The sequence below is a fragment of the Diceros bicornis genome, chromosome 1, assembly GCF_020826845.1.
Source record: "Diceros bicornis minor isolate mBicDic1 chromosome 1, mDicBic1.mat.cur, whole genome shotgun sequence".
NCBI classification, from domain to species: Eukaryota; Metazoa; Chordata; class Mammalia; order Perissodactyla; family Rhinocerotidae; genus Diceros; species Diceros bicornis.
The window spans coordinates 86281538-86307728 of record NC_080740.1 but is presented as its reverse complement, the minus strand read 5'-3'; the positions used below and the strand labels follow the sequence as shown (position 1 = coordinate 86307728).

Here is a 26191-nt window from a genome sequence, read left to right as displayed (position 1 = left end):
TCTTCATAATCTCTAGGTATAGAGCGATTTCTAAAGACGCAAAAAGTACCAACCATGAGAAGATTGATTTATTTGAGTATATGAAATTTAAGAATTTCTAGTCATCAAAAGACACAATGAAAACAAGACTCAGGGCCAGCCCCGTGGCTTAGCGGTTAAGTGCGTGTGCTCCGCTGCTGGCGGCCCGGGTTCGAGCCTGGGCACGCACCGACGCACTGCTTCTCCAGCCATGCTGAGGCTGCATCCCACATACAGCAACTAGAAGGACGTGCAACTATGACATACAACTATCTACTGGGGCTTTGGGGGGAAAAATAAATAAATACAATTAAAAAAAAAAAAAAGAAAACAAGACTCAGCCAAATCCTGCCACACATTCAGCATTTATTACCAAGCAGCTCCCTAAACAGCCTCTCAAGTTGTTCTGTAAGCTCATTGAAACACCAGCTGTCCATCTGACACTACTTTGCATGAAAGTTTCCTTGAGACAGATGCCACCATGTCCTAGTGGCAGGATCAGCTAATCCCAACTGTGGTCTGACAGTAAAATCCTCAAGAAGAGGCAGAACACAGAGGGTTCGGAATCCTAGACCCAGGGCCCCATTCTGAAGGATATACAGTGCTGGGCTCGCTGAGTTCTGCTTCTTCAAGGGCCAGAGTGTCTGAGAATATTTCTAGAACACCCTCTTTTTGTCAGTAAAGAAAATCATTTCTAACAGCTGTTAGGCTAGTGAATAAAAGCTGTGGTGTTGGTCAGAAGTGAAGGTAACTGAAGCCCTGAAGTATGAAGTAGCCTTTTCTGAAGTGAGGGCTTGTGACTAGAGTCTTTTACTTGCTAAAGCACCCATTCCAGATGAGGGTACTTCGCATGTTAACTGACCATCATTAGGGTGTAGCTTCAGTCACACACACACACACACACACACACACACACTTGTGAGTGTGCAGGCCCATGCCGTAGTATTTTACAGTAAACTATAGGCAATATAACAGCAGTGTTTACCAGACTCCAGTCACTTGAGACTTCCCTCCAAGATTTTTATGGTATACTACCACCTGTATTATTATTAATATTTTTCTTTAAATTAACTCGCTTTTTAACTTCTTAAAAAATATATATTTTAGAGGAAATTTTATATCACAACCATAATATAAAAATGGTATCACATGCCATAAAAGTAAAAATGGAAACAATGAAACAACAGCAACAAAAAATGTTTTTCAATCTAGCCAGCTGCTGTTGCCTGCCTACTCGGGGCTCTGCAGAGCCCAGTTCTGCTCTAGGGAGACAAGTAAGAGAAGTGTTTTCTTCTAGGAATTTTGTAGTTTCGGGTCTTATGTTTAGCTTTAATCCATTTTGAGTTGATTTTTTGTGGGTGGTGTAAGATAAGGGCCCAATTTCATTCTTTTGCACGTGGATATACAGTTTTCCCAGCACCATTTGTTGAGGCAACTGTCCTTTCCCTGTCGTGTGTCTTGGCACCTCTGGCGAAGATCAGATGACCGTATGTGTGGATTTATTTCAGGGCTCTTGGCAATGATTTCATGGATATGACACCAAAAGCACAGGCAACAAAAACAAAAATAAATGAGTGGGACTACATCAAACTAACAAGCTTCTTCACAGCAAAGGAAATAATCAGCAGAGTGAAAAGGCACCCTACAAAATGGGAGAAAATATTTGCAAATCATATATCTGAGGGGTTAATTTCCAAGATATCTTAGGAACTCATGCATCTCAATAGCAAAAAAAGCTAAAACCCAATTGAAAAATGGCCTAACAATTTGAATAGATATTTCTCCAAAGAAAATATACAAATGACCAACAGGTATATGAAAAGATGCTCAATGTTACTAATCATGAGGGAAATGCAAATCCAAACCACAGTGGGATACCTGTCAGGGTAGCTATTATCAAAAAAAGAGAGAGAGAGAGCAAGTATTGGTGAGGATATGGAGAAATTGAAACCCTTGTACACTACTGGTAGGAATGCAAAATGCGGCCGCCATGAAAAACAGTATGGATGTTCCTCAGAAAGTGAGAAATAGAACTACCATATGGTCCAGCATGGGTATTGATCCAAAGGAATTGAAATCAGGATCTGGAATTGATATTAGCACTTCCATGTTCATTGTAGCACAATTCACAATAGCCAAGATGTGGAAACACTCTAAATGTGGTTTCTGCATAGAGTGGAATACTCTTCAGCCTTTAAACAAGGCAGCCCTGCCATATGCGACCGTGTGGATGAACGGGAAAACTGCTGTGCTGAGTAAAGTAGACCAGTCACAGAAAGATAAAATCCTGATTCCACTTACATGGAGTAGCTAAAACAGCCCAATTCACAGAATTAAAGAGTGAAATGGTGGTTGCTGGGGGCTGGGGCTACGGAAAAATGGGGAGTTACTGATCAACAGGCGTAGTTTCAGTCAAGCAAGATGAATAAGCTCTAGCGATCTGCTGTACAACAGCCAACAGGACCGTGTTGTGCACTTAAGAATTCGTTGAGAGGGTAGGTCTTATGTTAAGTGTTCTTACTACAATAAAATAAAATTTCGAAAACATAGAACTGTTAACCCTCTGGAGCCTTCTTTTTGAAGTTAAAGAGGATTAAAAAAGAACTGAGGAAACACGAACTTTCTCCCTAGCCAAGGCATTGTTATTTAACATTACCATCGTGCTGGCTCAGGAACCATCTCACTGTTACAGTTGGTACGGTGGAGACAGCCAAAGGGTTAACGTATGTTTATCAAGCAGCTAGTACGGATGGAAACCCTACCGCCACTTCCTCACTTATTCTGTGGCACAGCCCTCCAGGGTGGGTGTTAGTTTTTTCCATTTTACTGGTGAGCATACTGAGGCTCGAAGAGGTGATGGGACTTGGCCAGAGTCACACAGGTGGGAAGTGACAGAGCCAAAATCGGGAGCTGAAACTGTTTGACGTTTTGTCATCACCCTGAGCAAGCAGGACCTGCTCTCCTTCCCCTCTCCTCTCGGCCCTGCTTCCACCAACCGCATCTGTCCCAAAGGCTGGGATTCCTTCCAGGGCAGAACCGAGTTTTCCTGGGACTGTAGTTCTTTGTCGTTACTGACCAACACAAGACCATTCCAGAGTATTTCAGAAGCGGTTTATTTCTCTGCCCCAGGTCACATTTTTACTGCCAGCCTGTCCTTACAGAGTGGAAGGGACAAAGATGAAAGCATTCAGTGCTGCCTTTTGTTAGTAACTTGGCGTTATTTTACGGTTTGGGGGTTTGGTTTGGCTGTTACTTCCTAGGAATTACTCAAAACAGAAAGAGAACTTGGCCTTGCAGGGAGGTTTCCGAGGGCCGCGTTGTCACCTCCCTTGCTGGTCCATTCGAGGCCTCTGCCCATTTCAGCAAGGAGCACCCTGCGAGGGCCCCTCTAGACAGAGACCACGGCCACCTCAGCCCACCCAGCTCTCCCCAGACAGGGCCACATGGCCACGTCCAGGTCTCTTTCTCATGTCGTTTATCCAGCAAATGCTTTTCCCCAGGCATCAGGGTCTCCCCAGCACTGTCTGGGCGTGTAGGGAAGGTGCAGGAGGAACAGCCGTGTACCCCTGCCCTCTGGACTTGGGGTGGAGGAGCTGGAGTTGGCCAGTGCTGGGCTCTCAGTCCTAGTCGCTCCACCAGAGCCTCCATTTCCCCATCTCTAAAATGGGCCAGCCCTCCCAGGGTGTCTGAAGTGACACAGACCAGCACATTTCAGGAGCCATCGAGTGCTGAGCCAACATAGGGGAATGTTGCTATTGCAGTCTGGGGCGAGCTGCAGAACAGCTGCCCGCAAGCAGCCAGGACACGCCGCGGTCCAGCATCTAATCTGCTCCTTCATTTTGTGGTTCCAACTGCAAGAGCTGCAGGCAGACGAGAGGCCCACGGGGCCCCCAGGACAGAGCTTGTCCAGGGCAGGAGGATGAATACTCGCTACTCCAAACCAGAAAGAGAAGGGGCTCAGAGACCGAGAGGGGCTGGGGGAGTGCCTGCTCTCTCTCAGGCTCTCTGCCTCCGGCCTGGGAAAGGTCAGTCCCTGGGGATTTGCTGCAGAGCAGGAGCTACTTCAAGGCTAATAAAAAAATCAGTGAGCCACAAATGTCAGGCCCTTAAGGTCAGCATCCTTCACCCCAGAAGAACAGAGAATGGACCGTGACCAGGGAGGCACCTTACTAAATCATGTCCACCCACCTCACAGGTGGTCTTCCACTCTGGGTCTGGGGCAGGTGGCACCTGGGTTTGGCTTAAAGTCAGAGCCTGACTCAAAGACCATGTAGAGTCCACAATTCAAGTGACCATCGATGGGTGAACCAATAAACAAAATGTGGTATATACATACAATGGAATATTATTCAGCCTTGAAAAAGAAGGAAATGCTGCCACGTTGATGAACCTTGAGGACATTATGCTAAGTGAAAGCAGCCAGTCACAAAAAGACAGATACTGTATGATTCCACATATATGAGGTACCTAGAGGAGTCAAACTCATAGAGACTAGAAAGTAGAATGGGGGTTGCCAGGAGCTAGGGGGAGGAGGAATGAGGGGTTGGTGTTTAATGGAGACAGTTTCAGTTTGCAGGATGAAGGGAGTTCTGTGGGTAGATGGTGGTGATAGTCGCACAACAGTGTGAATGTACTTAATGCCACTGAACTGTACACTTAAAAAAGGGTCAAGATGGTAAATTTTGTTGTGTGTATTTTACTACAATTAAAACTTTTTAAAAATCAGAAACATAAATCACGTAGGGTCAAAATACCCCTGAATCCCTGTAGAAGGTGCCACATTGGAGACCCCATCCGTCTCTCCACTGGGCCACCACAGCCCAGTAGCAGGGGAGTTAGAGGATGCTGAGCTTTTAGAGGCTTATTATTTAGAAAGTACAAGACACGTCTTTTCCACTCCAGACTCACACTTAGCACGGCAAGAAGGCACGAGAGGCGCCAGGGAACTGAAGCCTCTGCGGAGAGAGCAGAGTCCCGCCTCACTCCCGAGCATGTGCTGGTGTGGTGAGATGGCTGGCAGGATTGTCTGTGCTGTTAAAATTCGTGCACACGCACAGGCACTCTCCCTGCACAGAAGTTTGTAATATCGTGCATGCATGAAACAACTCTGCTGCACTCAGGTCTGCGTCCTCGGGACCTGGGCCAGAGGGGGCTTAAGTAAATATTTGTTAAACTGAGCTGTTGATGCATTGTGGAGCCGTGTCTTAGTTGCAAATCCTTTCATAATCGGGGTGTACCCTATACTTCTCTCATATTTGGCACAGAAACCAGTGCAGTTCTTGTCACAAAGAGAATGTCCCTTGAATGACTGGATGAGTACCTGTTGGTAGATAAGCCCGCACAACAGATGCCTGGTCCCACTTCGTGCCCTCCATCCACTTCCTTGTCCAGCCCGTTGGCAGAGACACTTTAGGGTCCTTGAACTGATGTGCTGGGATGGCAAATTAACATACCAGATGTCTCAACCCCTCCTCAGTCTGGGAACTTCCAACCTCTACCCACATCATAGAACAGTCCCTTCCCTTTAACACGTCAGATCTGTGAGTCAGGACAGAGGTGCAGGCATGTTGACAACAACCTAAACGTCCACTGGTAAGCAGCGCGTTGAATAAAATGTGATACCTCTTACAGCGGACACCCAAGATCCAGTGTGGACGATGTCATAGAGGAATAATGACAGGGCATGAAGTTCACACTTGATTGTTTTGTCTAAATACGTACATGTTATTTGTCCAAATATGCCTGTAATATATATGTGTGTATACATACGCTCTGTGTGTGTGTGTGTGTGTGTGTGTGTGTGTGTTCCCCAAACCAGCAGCAGCAGTGTCACCAAGGAACTTGCTAGAAACGCACATTCTCAGGCCCCACCCAGACCCACTGAATCAGAACCTCCGGCCAGGGGCACAGCAGTCGAGTTTTAACACCCCGGGTGGTTCTGATGCTGGCCCAAGTCCGAGAACTCCTGGCTGAGGGCGTTCTTGACTCTATCCTTTCTGTGTCTCTTCTCCAGGCCTTGATCCAGCTGCCTCCCTACATCTCTCAGTGTGATGAGGTGCTGCAGTTCTTCGAGACGAGACCTGAGGACCTGAATCCCCCCAAAGAGTAAGTCGGTTTGTGGACCTCCCCAGAGCGTGCCCTCGCAGCCTCCCTCCTGCCGGGCCAGCCGGCCCCAGGGGGAATTGGAGGAAAGGCAAGTAAAAATGAAACTGGAGGGGGCCGGCCCCATGGCTTAGCGGTTAAGTGCACGTGCTCCGCTACTGGCGGCCCGGGTTCAGATCCCGGGCGTGCACCGACGCACGGCTTCTCTGGCCGTGCTGAGGCTGCGTCCCACATACAGCAATGATGTGCAGCTATGACATACAACTATCTACTGGGGCTTTCGGGAGAAAAAGGAGGAGGACTGGCAATAGATGTTAGCTCAGGGCCGGTCTTCCTCACAAAAAAAAAAAAGAAAGAAAAAAAGAAACTGGATCCCACTGACTGAGCCCCTGCCGGGCCTCGCTTCGTGTAGCCCTCCGGTCTCTGTCAGTGGGTAACGATAGTGGAGTTGTACAGGGGAAGGGAGCTGGCCGAGTGTCACTCCTAGGATTCCCGAACACACTGCACTTACCCGTGGCGCTTGTCCGAGCTTGTTGGAACTGAGACTATGAGCCCACAAGGCAGGGCCTGTGCAGTAGACTCATCTCAGCGCCTCGTCCATGAGGGGAGATGTGCTCAGGACTATTAGGGGTCTGAATGAATGAGTGACCGAGACCTGCTCGAGGTCCCATCACTAGGGAGTGACAGGGCCAGGATTTGACCCCGGTCAGTGGGCTCCAAAGCTGTCCGGAATGTCACTGGCAGCCCCGGCTCCCCTGTCTTATCCCTGCAGAAGACAGGCCCCTCTCCCAGACGCCTGTCAGTGCATATCCCCAGCCGCCCATGCACATCCCACAGAATCCCAACACCACCTGCCTGCCGGCCTTCACACACCAAGAGTTGATGCCCCAGATGCCCTGCCAGCGTGAAACACTGACATACGTACACGGGGCTTTTAGAAAAGCCTTTGGGGAAAGGCATCATATTTGTCTGCAGAAAGAAGGGGTCTAGCTAATGGAGAAATTGCGGTGGGGGAGGATACCAGCCCACCAGTGCTGGGGCTGTCCTGGGGTCACGGGACCAAGAGCTGGCAGGGTTTAGGGTCCATTTGGGCCCCGTCAGGAAGGGCTGAGAAGTGCCAGCCAGGCTCTGTTACGGGAGAAGTCTAAGTCTTAGCTCTGACCTTAACCTATTCCCCCAAACAGCAGTCATAAAACCCAGGCTTACGTTTGTTACAGTTACAGTGTGCTAAGCACTTTGCATATGCTGAGCTAGAAGGGCTCACGTTACTTTGTGGAAATAAATCTGTTGAAGTCAGAACACTTATTTTTTGAATAGACCTGTAAGGGGAAAGCATCAGAGAGTTTTGACCAGCGTATCGACACAGATGGGAGAGAGCCAGGCCAGGGGCAGCCCGCTGTGACTGAGAAGAGCCTGGGCATCTTCGTTCAGGAAGGAGGGATTCTCGGGGGTACGAGGTGGGAGCCAGCCCTCGAGAGGAGCTGGGATGTTGGCGAGGCTGTGTAGTGACTGTGTCACACTCTCTGGTGGCCGTGGCAGGACTTCCCCACCTGCTGGCTGGCTTGGGCTCGTAGAAAGAGCATAGGACCGAGAGTTCTAGGCCTGGTGCTACTCCCAGCCAGGAGTGCCAGCACTGTGCGTCTGTTCAGCACACAGGTATTGAGCGTGGTGTGTCTAATAATTCAAAGGAGAGACCTTTTCCCTAGTTTCCTGGAGTTAGAGTTTTATTCTGATACTTTTAAGGAGCATCCGTTTCCTCACTTCTTAAATGGGAGTAATGGTAATACCTACTTGGCAGGGTCATGGTGAGGTTTGGATATATAATGTGTGTGAAGGGCTTAGCACAGAGCCTGGCACACAGAAGATACACAACCAGCTTTCACAGCCCCTTGACTGTCGGGGCAGAGATGCTTGGGTTTGCAGTCTTTCACGAGACAGTAACAGAGAAGCTCACTGATCTGTTTAATTTGTGTGAGTCTCTGGAAGGAGAGGGTACCACGTGGAGATGTTTGTTCTCCTATGGGAAGGGAAGACCAGAGTCTTTCCTCCCAGGCCTTCCAGATGGCTCTCCCCTCCCCCGCGTCTCTGGCAAAAACCAGCAAAGACAGGGTCAGCTCATTCAAGTGCCTTCATTCCCCGAACATTTCCCGCAGCTGCCACCCACGCTGAAGGCCAGAGGAAAACACGCCCAGTCTCTGCCTTCTGGGGCTGGAAGGCTGGTGGGCATTTCTTGAGCTAGAAAAGAGTCAAGCTGGTTGGCATTAAAGTTATAGAGAAAAAGGCTCTTGATTCTAGACTAATCATAGTTGGAAGGGAAATATATCTTTGCTCACTTTTCTGTTGGTTTTACTGTTTTTATTACTAATTTGTGTAGGCTCTTTAAATATGAAGGAGATTAGCCCTTGTCGTATTTGTGGTAAATATTTGTGCCTTTTATTGTGCATTTATATTTTGTTTCTGGATTTTCTGATGTACGTAAGCTTTATGTTTTTGCAAAGCCAAATCTAGTAACTATTTTTCAGTTGTGACTTCTCCCATTGCATTTAGGCTACAAAGGGCAGTCACCATTCAGACTCAAGATAGTTACTTTAATTTTTTTCTAGTTCATTTGTGGTTTAGGTTTTCTTTTCTTTTAATATTTACTCATTAAATCAGAATTCATTAAAATAGAATTCATTTTGATGTATGGCATGTGGTGAGAATCTAAAATTTTTTTTCTGAAGTTAGAACCTTTTGACAAGCTATATTTTATTGCTCCATTCATTAAAAAAAAAAAAAAAACAGACCACACCCTGTAGTGTTTAATGATCACTGGCCATTCTTCCTCAGGAAGAGTATAAGAGAAAAATAGCTCCTGCCCCTAGGAGGCTGCTACACTGGTGGGAAAGGCTCCACGAATACGTGGATACATGTGTGGGTACACACACACAAATAGAACATCCACTAAAAATACAAAACACAGCCTAGAGGGTACCAAAGAAAGTACAAAGTAACAGCTGAGATAAGCTGACCAGCATCCTACTGGGGTAGGTATCTGGTCCCAAGAAGCTTCCTAGAAGGAAGGGGAATGTTCCACTCTCTTTGTCCCTTCCCCGCTGTGTGACCTTGGACAAGTGACTTGACTTGTCTGAGCTTCTGTTTCCTCATCAGTAAAGCGGGCACAGCTAACCTTGCGCACATCTTGGTTGTGAGGAGTAAGCACCATCCTGCTCACACGGGATCGTGTCTGACACATAGCAGGTGCTTACCTAGTGATGCCTTCCTAGCTTTTAAGCCAGGCTTTGAAGGGGAAGGAAGGAAGGTGAGCAGGTGCCGAGGGCCCGAGGGGCAGCTCTGGGGCCACGGCAGGCAGTCTCAGCTGGGCCTTGGTTGTTGGTTTAGGCATACTGGACATCGAGGTTGACTGCTCAGTAGAATAGGTTCCTTGATCGTGAAGCTCACGCCCCATTAAGGGCTTGAGATGGAAGCTAGGGTCTTGCCCAGCAGTTTCTTGGAGAGAAATGGTGGGTTCTAAATAGTGCTGTTAGAAGAAGGTTTTTGCTGCCATGCTTGGGAAACTTGGGACCACCCCAAGCGTGTCACCTGGAGAAGATAACTTGCCTGCTTAAGCCCACACATGCTGCTGCGGCTTAACCCGAGAGCCACCTGCTGCCCCTAACGCTCTGCTCCAGCTAGGACAGCGGGACAGCTAGCAGGGTGCGTGGTGGGGCAGGAGCCGGGACTTCAGGTAGCCTGGCTGTGCTCGGGTCGCAGGCCTGGATGGCAGCTGGGGAGATGGTACTTCACGTGGAAGCAGCTAGGAGAGGAGCTTCACCCACAGGACGGTCCAGGGTGTGGTCAGGAGAGTGGGCTCCAGCCGGACCTCCCAGGTCCCGATCCTGGGCGAGGTTCTTTACCTCTCTGGGCCTCAGTGTCTCCACTGCAAAATGGGGTGACCCTCAGGGGCCGTTGTGAGGATTCACTGGGTCAGGGCAGGTACAGCACTCTGACCAGGACCCTGTACACAGTGAGTGCCAGTAAATGCGAGCCAGGATATTCCACTGTTACCCACTCCGTCCCCTGCACAGCGGCAGTGAAGTGTGGCCTCACTGGGTTACGCCTGGCCAGAGGACGTCACGACCGAGCAGCCCAGTCCAGCACTGGGGCCAGGGCCTGCTGCTCCTCCCAGACGCACAGGAGCACAACGCAGGCTCCAGGGGTGGTCTTAGCTCCCTCACCCTCTCCCGAGATTACACTGAAAGCAGTATTACGCGGTGGTTAATAACCCAGACTTTAGCATCAGACACTGAATAGACATTTCTCCAAAGAAGATACACACATGGCCAATAAGCACATGGAATGATGCTCAGGGGGCCGGCCCCATAGTCTAGTGGTTAAGTACGGCATGCTGCACTTCAGCAGCCCAAGTTCAGTTCACGGGCGCAGACCTACACCACTTGGCAGCGGCCATGCTGGGGCAGCGACCCACATACAAAAAAAATAAAGGAAGGTTGGCGCAGATGTTAGCTCAGGGCTAATCTTCCTCAGCCAAAAAAAAGGAAGGAAAAGATGCTCAGCATCATTAGTCATCAGGAAATGCAAATCCAAACCACAGTGAGATACCACTTCCCGCCCACCAGGATGGCTAGAATCAGAAAGAGAGATAGCAACAAGTGTTGATGAGGATGTGGAGAAATTGGAACCTTCATACATTGCTGGCGAGAATGTACAATGGTGCAGCCGCTGTGGAAGACAGCCTGGCAATTCCTCAACAAGTTAGACCTAGAGTTACCATATGACCTAGCAGTTCCACTCCTCCATATATCACCAAGAGAAATACAAATGTGTGTCCACACAAAACCTTGTGGACAAATGTTCATAGAAGCGTTATTCATCATAGCCAAAAAGTGGAAATACCCCACATGCCCATCAGCTGAGGAACAGATTAACAAAGTGTGGTTTATCCACACAATGGGATATTATTCAGCCATAAAAAAAGAATGAAATACTTATACATGCTATAACATGAATGACCCTTGAAAACATTATGCTACATGAAAGGAGCCAGTCACAAAAAGCCACGTCTTGTATGATTCCATTTATATAAAATGTCCAGAATAGGCAAATCATTATAGACAGCAAGCAAATTAGTGGTTGTGAGGGGCTGGGAGGAGTGGGCATGGGGAGTGACCACTAATGGGTACAGGGTTTCTTTTTGGAGTGATGAAAATTTCTAGACTTAGATAGTTGTGATGGTTGTACAACCTTATGAATATAGTAAAAGCCAGTGAATTGTACACTTTAAAAAGGATGAATTTTATGGTATGTGAATTACATCTCAATTTTTAAAAATTAGACCTGGGTTCAGATCCTAGCTGTGCTATTTGCTAGCTGTGTGACCTTGAACAAGTTACTTAACCTCTCTGTGCCTCATTTTCCTCATCTGTAAAATAGGCATAAAAAGAGTACTTATTTCTTAGGGTTATTATGAGTATTAAATGAGTGAACTAAAAGTACCTATCAGGGTACTGGCACGGGGTAGTAGCATTTAGTAATTATTAGCTAATGTTACTGTTGCCACATCCGTCTCAACCAAGCCTCCTGTCACCTCCCTTTTCTCTTTATAACACTGAAAACCTTTTCACCAATGAGATAGTATGCTTAAAAGTACTTTGTAAACCCTGGTTTGTCATACTGTATTTGTAGTGCAGTTGTAGTTATAAACTCTGCAGTGGTTGACAGACGTGAGGGAGTCGTTGCTCACTGTTCCGTGTGGATTCTAGCCCATAGTCCTGTCCCTTGTGTCACCAGTAGGGAGATGTGCTGTGTTCTCTGCTATGCGGACTTCTACCCAGTTTTAGTGTGTTCCACTTACCACCTACCACCAAGCGCCGTAGGGGCTCAGGGGACCCCAAGAGGTGGGGCAGGGCCTCCGCTGGGCCTGACGGGGTGGGCCTCAGCCTCAGGGCAGTGTGGGGGCCTGACTCCTCTTTCCAGACTGCATGCTCCCCTCTCCCCACCCACCCCCCTTAGCTCCTCCCCAGGGCCCTGAGTGGAGATGCTGGTCGCCGGGCGTCAGAACACTTATCAGGCAAAGGGAGAAAATTAGGAGGAATCTTTGTTTTTTAAGAAGTCTGGGTCCTTGGGGCTGGGAGTTTTCCTCCTTCACTGGAGATGTTGTGGGATGGAGAATCTGAGTTTCCTAATGGAATAACATGTCAACACGCAACAGATACTGACTCATCACTCTTTCCCACCCCTGTTCTTTCCTTTACAGGGAGCATGTTGGGAAAAAGAAAGCCGGTAAGAGTATTTTCCATTTTCTCCTGTTCATTCAATGTTCAGCCTACCCCTACTGAGCACCTACAGTGCACCAGGCCTTGGGCACGACATTGGGATACCGCTGTGTGGATGGATGGATGACGGATGGATGGGTGGTTGGATGGGTGGATGGGTGGGTGGTTGGGTGGATGGGTGGATGGGTAGGTGGGTGTGTGGATGGATGGGTGGGTGGGTGGGTGGATGGGTGGATGCTTGATTGGTTGATACTCCACTCTGTTCCCCAAAGAAAGCATTGGAGGTTGTTTTGTCCTATACCTAAAAATTACAAAGTGCATGAGACCTGCTGTCTGTCCCTGAGGTTGCCTCAGTGGCCTAGGGGAGACAGACAGCTTCCTAACCGTGCTGTAGGGTGGTGTTAAATGCCTCAGTTCTGCTTTAGACCAAGAATGTGGGAGCTCAGAGCTAAGAGCATTCTTCTCAGGTGTCAGAAAGGGGTCAAAAAGGAGGGACCCTGGGTCTTGAAGAGTAAGCAGGAGCCTCCTACACAGGGAAGGGCATTCAGGGCTGAGGGCATAGCACACAGGCTGGGAGGGATGAATATGCAGTAGGTTGGGGCCCCTCCAGTGGCCGTCCTCAGCTCCAGGCCCACCTCTACACTTCCCGCACTCAGCCACTGTTCTGGGCAATGACAACTGCTATGTCGGGCATCTCCTGTACTCACTTCCACCCTCCCCAAAGTGAGGTCTCTTCCTCCCTGACACTCTTTCCATTTCCTGGACAGCAGCGCTCTTCATGCGGAGTGATCCTGGAGAAAGAGAAGGTGGGAATTGGGTGTGCACAGGGGAATGACTGCATTCTCACAGGCCTTGGGCTGATAAATTGAGATTTACAACTGCCCAACTTTTTCTTCCCACAACCCAAGATCATCCCCCACATCTGCAGAGCTCTGCCCCAGCCCGTGCTGCACCTGGAGCCAATGTGATCTTCAGACCACATTCCTGGAGTTCTGAGTTCTTTTATTTATCTAGGACTCCAGGAAGTTTGAGCGGGTTGATAAGGATGTGGGGAGAGGGAGGCTGAGCAGAGATCCCAGAAGTGAAAAGGGAGGCCTCTTCTCATGGGCCTCAGTTTCCCCATCTGTAAAATGGGGATAATAATAGTAATCTACCTTGTAGGATTATTAGAAGATTTATAGTAATAATATGTATAAAGCACTTAGAACAGTGCCTAGCATATAGTAAGGGAGATAGGTTTGCTGCTGTTTTCATACTACTGTTCATTCAAAGCGCACAGGCGTCCCTGTGCAGCATCAGTAGCCATTCCAAATTCAGCAGCTCTGGTCCCTTTGCTGCCCCCTGGATACAAGGCCTGTGGTCAGCTTTACAGGCCACAAAGCCCTTCTTGCAAGGAAGAGTGGAAAGGAACTGGATCTCTTCTGCTCAAAGTGTAGCCTCTGGAATGAATTCTAGCCTTTCCCAACCAGTCTATTTACAGCACTGCTTTCTGGTTTAATAGGTACTGGCCAGAGCCATGGCATCCTGCTAAAGCTGCAAATAGTCCTTGAGCCCTGAGGATAATGACATGCTTCTTAGAAAAGAGCAGAGACGAGAAGAGGAGCGTCCGCTCTTGGGCTGGTCACAGAGTTTCTGGCGTTGAGTGTGCAGAGACTTTCCTGGAGGGGACAGGTGGGAGGAAGCGAGGCAGGAGACAGCTCTGGCTTGTGAAAACAGTAGTGTCCGGTCAGAACAGGCTTGATGAGGGGACTGGTCTGGAAAGGAGAGCAGAAGCTCTAATTTGTGGTGACCACTGTTACATCATTCACCTGCGATGATGGGGGACGAATTTATTTATAGTTCAGCTGGGTGGAAAATAGCATCTCTCTTCATTCAGCGTAAGAGCCCATGCTGGGATTAGCCTTATTTTTTATCTGACTTTTGAACACTTACTTTATGTTAGAACCGGCCTTCTTGATTGAATTTTAAAGGGAGTTAAGATTGACAGCCCAAGCCCTGAGATTTCTGTGCCAGAACTCTGAGTTGGAGAAGGCTTATCTGTCTCCAGAATTTCCCAGTCGTGGCTGCCTGGCTGGCTGGCGTCTGCAGACTTTGGCTAATGTGGTCTCAAATTCTGCTCATCCTGCAGGAAAAAGTCCTCCCACCAAAATTTAACAGGTCATGTGATTATTTAAGGAGCATCTTTCTTCCCAATTTTTCTGCCCTTTAACTTACTGAAATATTCTCTCATTTAGTGAGTCTTTCAGCAAGACTGGCAGTCTAGTAAATTTCTAGAAAGAAAATCCCACTTTACCGTTATTCATTGTATTCATTGTATTAGTCTGCTCAGGCTGCCATAACAAAATACTATAGACTGGGTGGTTTAAACAACAGAAATTTATTTTCTCACATGTGTGGAGGCTGGAAGTTTGAGATCAGGGTGCCAGCACGGTCGGATTCTGGTGAGGAGCCCTCTTCCTGGCTTGCAGACTGCTCACAAGGCAGAGAGAGAGCAAGAACAGGCTCTCTGATGTCTCTTCTTATAAAGGCACTAATGCCATCCTGAGGGTCCCATCCTCGTGACCTCATCTAAACCTAATTACCTCCTTAGGGCTCCGTCTCCAAATATCATCACGTTGGGGGTTGGGGCTCAACATGTGAATTCTGGAGGGAGACAATTCAGTCCATAGCACTTACCATTTTAAAAATTTAAGACACGTCATCATGAATAAAAACATACCCAGCTAGAAAATTCTGTGGTAGCTTAGGCACTCGATGTCTTGAGAATAGTTTATAGCACTTCCTTGATGATAAAATCACCCTTCCACTGTCAGATCTTCTCCTTTCTGCTGACCTTTTCCTTCCCTCTTATTTCCTGCACAAAAGTGTCATTCCTTGCTTAGGAATACTTTGATGTCACGCTTGCAGCTCCTAAAACTTAGCTAGCTGCATCAACTTTTAGGTATTGCAATTACTGTGCACTATAGAGCTTGGTTGCGTGATCACAGTCTGCCAGTAGGTGTCTCCCCCTAACACCTAAATGACCTGAAGCCTAGCTTGAGACTCCTAGTAGATCAAAGGAATGAGGTTTTGATGAGCGCTCTGGGTAAAATAAAGGCAGCCTGCTGTGGAAGAACTGGTGCTGAAAAAGCAATCCATGCACTCTCTTCTGAACCACTTCATAGCAGGGAGCTACAGTCTACAAGCTGCTGTCGTAGAAGAACAGGAAGGAGATGTAAGGCTTGGACCTGGCCGCTGAGCGCGTCTTGCAGGAGGTGCCAGCCCTGAGCGTTGTGCCAGTACTGATCTGCCCATGCCAGCCCAGAGTCCTAAACCCTGCTCCCTGCCCTCATTTCCTGGCTTCGTGTCTTGTTTACAGTGAGTCCCCTGATTCCCTGATTCTGTCACTGTTCATAGTTAGCCCTGATCCCGTTGGCAGCCTGGTTAGGAGAGTTGGTGCAGAAATGCATATATCAGTCCATCGATCAGAGTCCTGAAAATTGTATGTGGTGCAGCTGTGCCACTGTCAGTTGTTAAAACTGAGTGGCAACAATTGTAACCTGACTTAACTGGACTCTGACTTAACCGAAGCCTCTGTCCCTACTTACAGGCAAGAAGGAGTCGTCTTCATTGTCCGTAAGATGGACAGGTGCTACGGACGAGTGTCAGCACCATGTGCCTCCAGGAGGAGCCTGGAGCGTGCAGGGCAGGAAGGGTTCTAGAGGCCTCAGCTCGTCCTTCGTTCATCCACTCCACAAATGTCCACTGAGTCTGTGCCACGTGCAGAGTGAACAAGACAGACGCAGTTATCATTCAGTGTTTATTAAGCACCTACTGTGTGCCTGAAATGCCCCAGGTCCCCCATGCAGAGGTGAACAAGCCGTGGGAAGTGTTGTCAGTCTGCTAGAAAAGGCAGATGTGTGACCAAAATTAAATGTTATGGTGCTGTGGGAAGGCACTGTCATTTCTCTCAGACGGAGGAAGTCACTTAAAGCTGAGTTTTAAAATACTTATTTTTTCATTCAGATATTTATTGAGCCCTAGTTGGTACCATCCATGTTCTAGGCCGGGGGTTGGCAAGCCTTTTCTCTAAAGGGCCAGGTAGTAAATACTTTAGGCTTTGCAGGCCGCACTCAGTCTCTGTCAATCAATTATAATAACAATTTTTCCTCTTCCTCTCATTCTCCTCCTTCTCTACAACCATTTAAAAATACAAAAAACATTCTTAGCCCCACCTTGCACAAAAACAGACCAGGGCCTGTGAGCCTTTAGGCAGCATGAGTCCAACAGTGAACAAGAGACTGAATCCCTGCCCTCATGGGGCTTCTATTGTAGGCTGGAAAATAGACAAGGAGACAAGTAAATATACAGAATTTCTGAGAGTTAAAAAGAGGAAAAGTGCTATGGCAAGAAAGGAAACTGGGTGAGGCAGTACAGGGGAAGGTCTCACTGACAAGATGCCACTTGGGCAGGAACTTGAAGGAAGCGAGAGAGGGGGCCATGCAGATATCTGAAGAAGGCTATTCCTGGTGAGGGAACAGCAAATACAAAGTGCCCTGAGGTAGGAACATGCTTTGCATAGTTAAGGAATAACAAGGAGGCTACTGGCTGGAGCATAGTAACCAAAGGTTTACAGGTGAATTAGGTTTGACTGCAAATGGCAGAAAACCCAAAGTAATTGTGGCTTAAACAATTTAATTTTGTTTCTTCTTAGTTCAAACTCCATAGATAGTTCAGGAGTGATATAGTGTTTGATGGTAGCAGGGACCCAGGCTCCTATCTTGCTGCTCTGCCATACATGGCCAGCGTTCCCAAGGTCACCTTATAGCTGAAGATGGCTGCTGCAGCACCAGCCATCACTTCCACATTTCAACCAGCAGTAACAAGTAAAGGGTGACATATGGCAAGCTCCCTCCTTAGGGATTTTTACCAAGCAGTTACATACAATTTTACTTACATCCTATTGGCTAAAACTTAGTCATGTGACCACTCCCAACTATAAAGGAATCTTATTCCAAGTGGCCCTGTGTCCAGCCAAAAAGCAGGAGTTCTGTTTACTATAGAAGAAAGAGAGACTGGAGGATAAGTGGCCATCTGTGCCACGTCAGGGAGAATGGAGGAGAAGAGATTATCAGAGACAGATTAGGCAGGGCCCTGTAGGCCACTGGGGCTTTTCGTGAGTGAGGTGGAGGCCGTGGCAGAGCCATGACCTTTGAGGAACATGATCTTCTACACCTTTTAAAAGAGTCCCTCTAGCTGCTGTGTCGAGAGCAGATTGTAGGAGTCAAGGCTGGCCACAGGGACCGATTAGGAGGCTAAGAACAGGGGGTTCCCATTGGAATGGCAAGGAGAGAGGAGACATCCCAACCAGAGGAAACAGCCAGGGCAAAGGCACCTTACGCTTTCCAGTGTTACAGGTGAACCAGGGATAAGGTAGCCAAAAGACAAGCAGAGTCCAGGTTGTCGAGAACCTGAGAGCACTGGGGAGCCATAGCAGGTGCTGAGCAGAGAGTGGCATGATCAAAGTAGCATTTTTTGAGCTAGTACTCTGGCTATAGTATGGAAGACAGACTGGAGGGGCAGGATGGAGACCGGTTACAGGTGTAACTGTCTGGCCGCATTTCCCTGGCCCCAAAAAGCCTCTCGGAGCCTGGTGCAGAGGAGGTGGTTCAGCAGGGACATGAGTGAAGTGAGGTGATGGAGTGCTAGCAAGCAGGTCTGCCAGCATCACACCTGTGGCTCTGTGAGCGCGTCCTGGCGGCCACTACAAGGGGCAGCAGAGAACCCCAGGCGTGAGCCTGACCCCACCAGCCTGCTGACCGCCTGCCTGGAAGACCTGGACGTGTCTCTGAGCATTGACCCGCGCAGCAGGCACGGGCTGCAACCCGACTGTGCAGGGAGTGCTTTGCTCCTCTCTCTCCAGATCTTTCTCAGCTTGAGGCCAGGGTGCGGCCCACCTGAGGGCCAGACCGCAGGGGTGGCTGCATTCCTGGGGTTGTGAGCTCCAGGCAGGCTGTATCCTGGGGTAAAAACTGCAGACTCTGGTCTCTACCTGTTGCATTCACTGGGGAGAGTGTCACAGTGACCAAGACAGGTGGCCCGGAGCCTCCAGCACGCCCGTGTCCACACTCCCTCATTCACGTGGTGGTACCTCTTACCAGCACAGGGCCGGGTGGTCGAGGAGACAGTCCAGACTGCTGCCCTCAAGAGCTCACTGTCTAGGGGGGCAGCAGGGAGGGCAGAAACCAGCCTGCTCTCTGGCCAGGAAAGGCATCGCCGCTCGAGTGGCAGGCTGGCTTGGGTGAACTGTCACACTGGAAGCTAGCAGCCTGACCTCAGGGCAGGTGGTGGAGGAGGAGAGGGCTGGCCATGGCGAAGAGAGCCCTGAGAGACCCAGAGACTCGGCCTGCCCGGCCCCTGGGGGGTCCTGGGGACCCATGGGGAAGGAAGACGTGCAGGCCTCAGGCCTCCTTCTTCCCTCTCCCTCATCTTTTCTTTCCTCACCCACCCGCTGCCACGCCCCACCACAGTGGAGAGCCTCTGAGCCAGGTGGACCTGGGTCAAGCCTGGCTTTGTCGCCAACCAGCTGTGGGATCCAGGGCAAGTCACTCGACATATCTGAGCCCCTGTGTTGTCTGTACAGTGAGGGTGGCAGTACACCTTCCAGGGCGGCTGTGTTGAGATGGTCTGGGGACGGTGTGTAGCCTGTCGTGGGCATTCATGTGGGGCTGTTGCCGTCCCGCCCTCTTCTGATCCTCATCAGCATCTTCTGTCTCTTTCTGCCCTTCTCTTTCTCTGTTCTCCTCATGCCTTCTCCACCCAGGGTGCAAGGTTGCCCTGGGGCCCTTCCATTTCCCTCCATTAGCCTCAGCCGGGAAGGGTGAATGGCCAGAACATGGGCACAGAGCCAAGGAACGGTGACCCTTCACCCGGCTGCAGTGCCCTGCTCTGGTTTTCCACGTCCGCAATTGAGAGCACATGGTTCTAACAAAGAGCTTTTGTGCTGCTTCTGAATGCCGGAGGCTGGAGTGCACTGGCGTGCTGGTGGAAATACTTCCCAACCAGCTCGCTGATGCAAAGCCCTTCTGTGTAGCATTTGCCCATTTCCATGGTATAAACGCTCCCACCATGGCCAATTTCAAGCTACCAGTAAGACACCACCCAGCAGCGTCAGGAAGAGATGCGCAACATCAGCTCAGCGTGAGCGGCTCTTGCACGCCGCTCCGCTACTGGACGTATTTGGATGCAGAAGGTTGGGGTTCCTGGATATTTCAGTTGTTTATGGAAACAATAGGAGGGAATAGTTTGAATCCGGACTTGCAGAAAACCAGGGCCCTGTGGCCACAGATGTCAGGCTGCCCTCCCACCACATTCAGCCTGGTGCTCTACAAGTGCTGTGCCCTTCTCTTTGGAGTGTCTGAGCTCAGATGGCCCCTGTCCATCACCCAGACTCTACAGTACCTTTCATTTATTTATCAGATCTGTCTTAGTGCTTATCCAGGGCCGCACAACTCCAGAGGGCGCCACCCACACTGCATCCTGTGGACTCGGCCTCTCCTGGAGCACCTGTCCCCACTGCCCTGCCCTGGTCCAGAGCCACTGTCATCTCTTGCCTGACAACTCCATGACCTCCACCTGGTCTGCTTTCTTTCTTTCTTTCTTTCATTCTCCATGTGGCAGCCAGAATTATTTTTTTAAAGATGTAAATCTTCACTTATCGTTCTGTTCTTAAAGCCCTTTAGTGGCTTTCTACTTCAGGGTTAAGAAAGTCCAAACTTCTTGTCTTGGCCCAGCAGGCCCTGTCTGCTCTGGCCCACGCCCCCTGTGTGACCTCACGCAGGACCGCTCTCCCCTCGCTCACTGGGCTTCAGCCACCCTGGCTTCCGTCCAGTTCCTAGAAGGCTCCAAGTCCTTCCTCATCTCAGAGTGCCTGCGCTGTTCTTCCCCATTCCCCTCATGACTCCTCCTCTCCCAGGTCTCTGCTTTGTGTCCCCACCGCAGGGAGGTCTTGCTGACCACCCCATTGAACGTAGCACCTCCTTTCTTGTTTGTTCTTTGTTAAGCATCCTGGGTGTTTCCAGCAAGGCATCTGTCAAAAACTAATGCTTATATTATCCTGTATACTTAGTGATTATATATACTAGCGTGTGTGTCTGTCTCCCCAGCTAAACTGAGTTACTTGAGGCTGGAAGTCATATCTGTTTCATTGACTTTAATACCCCCAGCACCTAGTAGAGTGTCTGGAACATCACTGGTGACTTCATGAATTAGTAGATGGGTGATTTTGGATGGATAGACAGATGGATGATGAATGGATATTTAGTTGGATGGATGATGGGTGGATGAATGGATGGATGGATAGATATGAATTAATGAACTTTCCCACTAGGCTGTCAGCTTCTGCAGGACAGGTACCATTTCGTAATCAACTCTGAACCCTCAGTGCCTAGCACAGTGCCTGCACAGGACAGGAACTTGGTAGATGGTGGTGGTTGAGTGAGCAAATGGATGAAGGAATGAATGGATGAGGTGACCCTGAGACAAGTCCTGTAACACCTTCTTCATTTGGAATGTCCTCCTCCCCTGGCTCCTGCTCCTTCATGCATGGGTTGTGGCCAGATGTGACATCTGATAGGGTTTTATATCCACAGGGGGCGACCTCACCTCAGTGGACCCCATGGTCCTGGAGCAGTATGTGGTGGTGGCAGACTACCAGAAGCAGGAGAGCTCCGAGATCAGCCTCAGCGTGGGGCAGGTGGTGGACATCATCGAGAAGAATGAGTCAGGTAGGGAACCTAGACCACCTCCCTCCCCGCCCTGCACTGTCACCAAGCCCCAGGGACAGGAAACACTTGGAAATGCAGAAACTGCAGTAGCCTGTTCTGGCTGGTCAGTTTCCACAGATCTGGCTGATGACCTCCTAGAAAGCTGCCCCTGTTTGGTCATAGTGCTCGAATATCCCACTTGGTCAGAACTCACAGCATCCTGTTAGGTCACATGTTACTGATTCATCCTGAGGTTCACATTTCATGAACATTCCTTCTGCTTTCAAAGCACCTGGAGACACGGAGTCCAGCATTCCACTAGAAATTTGCTCTGTTGATTTGCCTTTCACTACCATGAGAGTCTTCACGAAGGCTCCATCATCTGTGGGTCCTGGAGGACAGACACACTGCCTCTGCCCAGCTGCCATCACAGGGACCACTGGTCACATACAGCGGCCAGGACAGAATGTGGTCTGATCAAGACACTTCGCCTGGGCTTCCATCTGAACTCCACATTTCACAGCAGTCCAAGTTGCTTCATCAAGGTTGACGCTTCAAAGACTAAATGAGATAATATGTAGACAGTGCCTGAACCTGTGTTTAGCACACAGTAGGTGCTCAGAAATGTGGGTTTCTTTCCCTTTGGCCTTCCTTAGTCACAAAGCAGCCATTGGCACCGTTGAAGGTGAAGAGCAGGGAGCAGGGGATGAGTGGAGAGGAAAAAGAGGCGTAAACCCGCTGGCTTTGTTATGGCTCAAATGTGACATTGCCTAATAATATCATCAGTGGGCCAATCTCTGTGATACCCCAGTGGCTAGTTAAGGTCCAGCAAATAGAGGAAAGACTATGTTTCCAGCAACATTTGGGTCATGTTACCATTAGTCATGAGATCAGCATTAGCCAACCAAAGTCCTTAATGACTCAATAAAGGAATTGTTGTCCCTGCTTCACAGCTGAAGAAACCAAGACTCTAAAGGACTCGGTAACTCACCCAAGATCTCGTGACAGGTTGCCGAGCTGGAATTCCAAACCAATTCCAGCTGGCCCTGAGACCATGTGACTTTCTAATTGCTGGGATTGAGTACATTCGGATTATGTGGAGTGGCTAACATGTGCTGTGGGGAGTAAAGAAGGGAGCACCCCCTCCCCTGGCCGCCCGCTCGAGTGAAGTCAGGAAGAATGCACTGCCAAAAGAGGAGTCAGGTTGGGTGTTGGGGACAAGCCGGGTGTGTCCAGAGGGCAGCAGGAAAAAAGTGGTGGATGGTCACATCTTCAGGTGGCCAACAAAGTGGCAAAATATTTATTTTTAATTATATTTTACTTACCCAAGTAATGCATGGATACATTCTTCTTAAAACCTAATGATAAAATTAAAACCTATTTTTTCCACCAGCTGCAACCCTAGCCTCCTTTCCAAACCCCAGATAGCTCTTCTGTCAGTTTGATATGAATCCTTCTTGATAATTGTATATACACAGTGTGCGTGTGTGAATATACATAAATACGTATATAATATACATACTTATATATATACACATCATATTTCACGTGAGTTTATATAATTTTGTGGGTTTTTTAATCCCAGTGCTATCATTCCATACATTTTGATCTGCAACGTGCTTTTTTTAGTCAACATTTAGCTCTTCTTATTCTTTTAACATCTGCACACTATTTGACCTGAATAAGCCATGTTTTTCTCTAGTATGAACAGTGTATCTGTGTGCACATCGGTGACTGTTTCTTTAGGTTAGATACTGAGAAGTGGAACTGCTGGACCTACTCCTGTTTTAAATTGTGAGATAGCGCCGAATTCCCCACTTCCAAACTGTGCCATACCAATTCACCCTCCCTCTGGCAGTGCACGAGGCATTAGTGCAGATGGTTAAGAACGGAGGCTGTGAAGCCAGACGGCCTGGGTTTGAGTCCTGGCTCTTGGACAGGTCACTGCCCTCTGAGCCTCAGCTCCCTCGTCTAATGAGATCAGCATTAGCCAACCAAAAGTCCTTAACTACTCAGTATAGGAATTGTCATCCCCGCTTCGCAGCCGAGGAAACTAAGTCTAAATGACTCCGTCACTCACCCAAGTTCTCGTGACAGGCTGCCGAGCTGGAATTCCAAACCAGTTGGGGCAGTAATGGTGCACAGCTCCTGAGGCTGCTGTGAGGATCCATCAGTAGGGGATGTGAAGTGCTGAGACGGTCTGGCCGCGTCACTGCTGTCATCGCTGTCATGACAGTTTCTTATCCCCCACACACATACCTACAACTAGGAGTCTTAAGGAAGGCAGAGGACATATTTTCTGATTTCTGGTTTTCCACGGATTTATCAGCCCACTCATTCTCACACACTCGAGTTCCCAGTCACCATAACGTGTATTTTAAAGGAGCGTCTAGTCGCTAAAGCAGAGGTGGCTTCCACTTCAGGGAGGTCGAAAGCACAGCCTCCCTGTATGACCGGGCAGCTTGCTCAGGAGTCTGCCCTTCCTGCTCTTCTCCTTTGGGGTCTCCAGGGCTGGGAGGTGTGTGATCTTGGGGAGCAGATCCTGTTGTTTCATCTGTGTTGTGCAGAGCCAGTGGGGCTCTGTGTTAATTTCCTCTTGATCCTGTAACAAATTACCAAAAACTTAGTGGCTTAAAACCACACAAATTTATTATCCCACAGTTCTGTCTGTCGGAAGTCCAAAACGGATCCCACTGGGCTAAAATCAAGGCATTGGCAGGGCTGCGTTCCCTTCTACAGGTTCTGGATAGGATCTGTTTGCCTTTTTCAGCTGCGCGAGGCCACCCACATCCCTTGGCTCGTGGCCCCTTCCTCCGTCTTCAGGGCCTGCAGTGTTGCACCTCACTGTACCTTTCTTCCATGGCCACCTCTCCCCTGACTCTTCTGGCCGCCTTTTCCGTATTTCAGGGCCCTTGTGACTACATTGGGCCCACCCATATAATCCAGGATAATCCCCTATTTGAGGTTCAGCTGATTTGCAGTCTTAATCCCGTCTGCAACCTTCATTCCTCGTTACCACATAACTTAACACATTCTCAGGTTCCGGGGATTAGGATGTGGACATCTTTGGTGGGTCATTATTCTGCCTGCCAAGGCTCCACACGAGCCCTTTCTCTGAGGAGAGAAGGCCTGAGTCTGGGTGTGAGGCCTCTTAAGCAGTTCAACCTGCAGCCAGATTTACCTTAACATGAACTTATGCAAACTCAGTGTCTCAGATAAGTCATTAGGGCAGTGGCTTCAGTATCACAGTCATGGGTGCACATCACAGCTCAGCCATGGCCATGTGAACTCAGACAAGTCTACTCGCCTCTTGGAGCCTCAGTTTCCTCATCTGTGTGATGGGGACGATAATATGAAGATTATATAAGACGATGCAAGTAAAAAGATTAGCACCTCGCACACCTTTGTGACGGTAGCTACTTTCTTTACTCTTATCATTCAGGATGGTCTTTCTCTCCCCTGTCCAGGCTCAGGAGCAGGTTTCTCCTGAGCCTGCTTTACCAGTTAGCACTCAGCTAACATGAGTGGTTGTGTTCCACCGATAAAATGGTGTCCTTTTAGCCTGACCCTGAACATTGATTCATGTAGTGGTTGAATGAATCTGTTGTTATATTCTGATCTCCGGCCTCACCCCGACCCAGCTAACATCCGTCTGCACTCTTGTTTTCCTAGGTTGGTGGTTCGTCAGCACCGCTGAAGAGCAGGGCTGGGTCCCCGCAACCTGCCTCGAAGGGCAGGATGGTGTGCAGGATGACTTTTCCCTACAGCCTGAAGAAGGTAGGTGGGAGCTCGGGCCTCCAGCTTGCTGGGGAACCTGTGCCAGCCATCGCCCATGTGGGGCCCTTCTCACCCGGTCCCTTCCCTTCAGCCTCTGCCTCTGAGTCTCAGCAGCTCAATGGCTCAGGCCCCGTGGCCCTGACCTGAAGCCAGGCCATGGTGTTGGGGCTGAGGGCAAGTCTGCCCTCTCTTAGGGGCCTTTGGGAGCCAACCCAGGTGATCCTGGCTGGAGCTGGGGCCCTAACTCCTCCAGGGGACCCCAGGAGGGCCCAGCCTGATCGCTGTCTACACCTCACTATTCCTCCCTTGAATTACTCTGATGGCCAAGATGCTGGGCTGCTTCTGCTCATTTTCAAGACATCTGAAGCCGTCTGTAAAGATCTCTGCTCCCTCTGTTAGTTGAATGGCCCTGACCGGGCATCAGGATTGGGGCTGACCCCCTCCATTCTCCCACACGGGCTTCCGTTTCCTGGAGAACTTCCCCTACAGGGATCCCCAAGGGTGGTTCCTGTGATGCCAGAACACTAAGGCGCAACCGACTCCCATTCCCCAGAGAAGCATTCCTGAAACTAGACGATGAGTCCATCTTAGCTAATAAACAGAAGGGGTTTAGAGTCGGACAGACCTGAATTTGAATCTCACCTGCACCCCTTACTGGCTGAGTGATCTTGGACCAGCAGCTAAACCTCTCTTTGCCTCAGCCGCCTCCTCTGATAATGGAGATGATGATATCTCCATCATGGGTTTTTTTTAAAAAAATGAGATCCCGTGTGCCAAGCACTTGGCAAAGACCTAAAACAGTAAATAACTAGGAACAGTTTTTGTCAGATAGTTATGCCTTACCAAGGGCTGAATATTTGGGGCTTTTAGCTGAATGTTTCGAGAAAGCACAAAGCCACTTTAAGTATATATTTATCAGAAAAGAATGTGAGAAGGGGGTAGTTCTGTGCTCAAAGGTTAGCAAAAAACGTGTATGTGGTTCTGCATTTAGTTTTATTTCGGCCAGCACCCATCTGAGTAAATTATCTGTTGGTTTGCTCTGTTTGTGGGGCCCACCAGCACTAGGGGCTGGGCTAACACGAGATACTTCAAGAAACAACTCAGAGTTGGGTGGTAGTGTGCTGCGTGGAACTATAGCTCCCTGAGACAGTTAATGATGAGCACCACAGACGTGCCTCTGTAAGGGACCGATTAGTATCCCCATTTTACAGCTAAGGAAACAGGCTCAGAACAGTAGAGACACTTGCCTGGGGTCACACAGCTAGAAGGTGGGAA

The 26191-nt window shown here is 49.0% G+C and overlaps 1 protein-coding gene across 1 annotated transcript in view; it reads left to right on the top strand.

The window, feature by feature from the left end:
* Nucleotides 1–26191, top strand: part of SH3PXD2B (SH3 and PX domains 2B) — a 100235-nt gene that overhangs the window by 55334 nt on the left and 18710 nt on the right. The window contains exons 5-8 of the mRNA XM_058546042.1: nt 6032–6123; nt 12377–12402; nt 21026–21160; nt 24812–24916. Of these exons, the coding sequence (XP_058402025.1) occupies nt 6032–6123; nt 12377–12402; nt 21026–21160; nt 24812–24916 (358 nt within the window). The remainder of the gene's footprint in view (nt 1–6031; nt 6124–12376; nt 12403–21025; nt 21161–24811; nt 24917–26191) is intronic.